Source organism: Sphaeroforma arctica (assembly GCF_001186125.1).
Source record: "Sphaeroforma arctica JP610 unplaced genomic scaffold supercont1.11495, whole genome shotgun sequence".
NCBI lineage: Eukaryota > Ichthyosporea > Ichthyophonida > Sphaeroforma > Sphaeroforma arctica.
The window spans coordinates 1-825 of record NW_014029063.1 but is presented as its reverse complement, the minus strand read 5'-3'; the positions used below and the strand labels follow the sequence as shown (position 1 = coordinate 825).

The following is an 825-nucleotide window of genomic DNA, read 5'->3' as shown; positions in this document are numbered from 1 at the left end:
GGCTATAGGTATATATGTCAAGGTTGTGGGATGATCAGTCCTCACAACCTTGTAAGCTCTTACACTACTTTGATCCTATAAAGTACAAACGTTGTTTCACTCTAAACCGTTCGTGAACTAAATAAGTTACTCACAATATTTATATATATATATATATATATATATATGTATATACACACAATACACATAGTCATGTTATGTCACAGACCATAGCCTCCTGATCCTATCTTCTTTTTAGGGGCACTGGTACGATTTTACCAGTTGCTACATCTCCATCGATGATACTTTAAGATTCGCTTACGAATATGCTTTGCATGGGAATCGGGGTATGAAGTGTCACCGTTGTACGTTGCAAATTCTCAAGCACGTAGCTACTAATTATGTTTTTTAGGTATAAATTATATGTTCTGTGTCTCTTTATTTTGCGATGAAAAACCACAGGCATTCACTTCGTCACATTCCTCATTTCACTTAGTTGCCCCCCTTCGAGAAGATATTCATCAGCGAGCTCCCTTTGAGGATTGACTGCTTCTTCTTCTCTTTCACAGGTGTTTCCTCGTCTCCCTCCTCCGCTTTAATGTTCTCTGGATTGGCAAAGAATAATGGCTTGTTACTCACCACACTAGGAGAGTCGGTGACCATGCCTGTGCGAGAGTTGACGTAGAAACACTTATCTATACCAGCATTGTATTTCTTCTCCCATCCGGGATTTAGGTCGCAATCAGCAACTGTATTATATGGGAAGCATGCAACTATGTTAATAAGTGAGTATATCAACTAAAATATAGACTAGAACTGGTACATGTCTATATATATATATATATA

General features: G+C 37.9%; 1 protein-coding gene across 1 annotated transcript; it reads right to left on the bottom strand.

The window, feature by feature from the left end:
- Positions 1-471: 471 nt before the first annotated feature.
- On the bottom strand, positions 472-728 carry SARC_17635 (hypothetical protein; the record flags this gene model as incomplete). The annotated part of the gene is made up of 1 exon (XM_014288274.1): positions 472-728. A coding segment is annotated over one exon (257 nt), but the record flags the coding sequence as incomplete, so codon positions are not given.
- Positions 729-825: the final 97 nt, after the last annotated feature.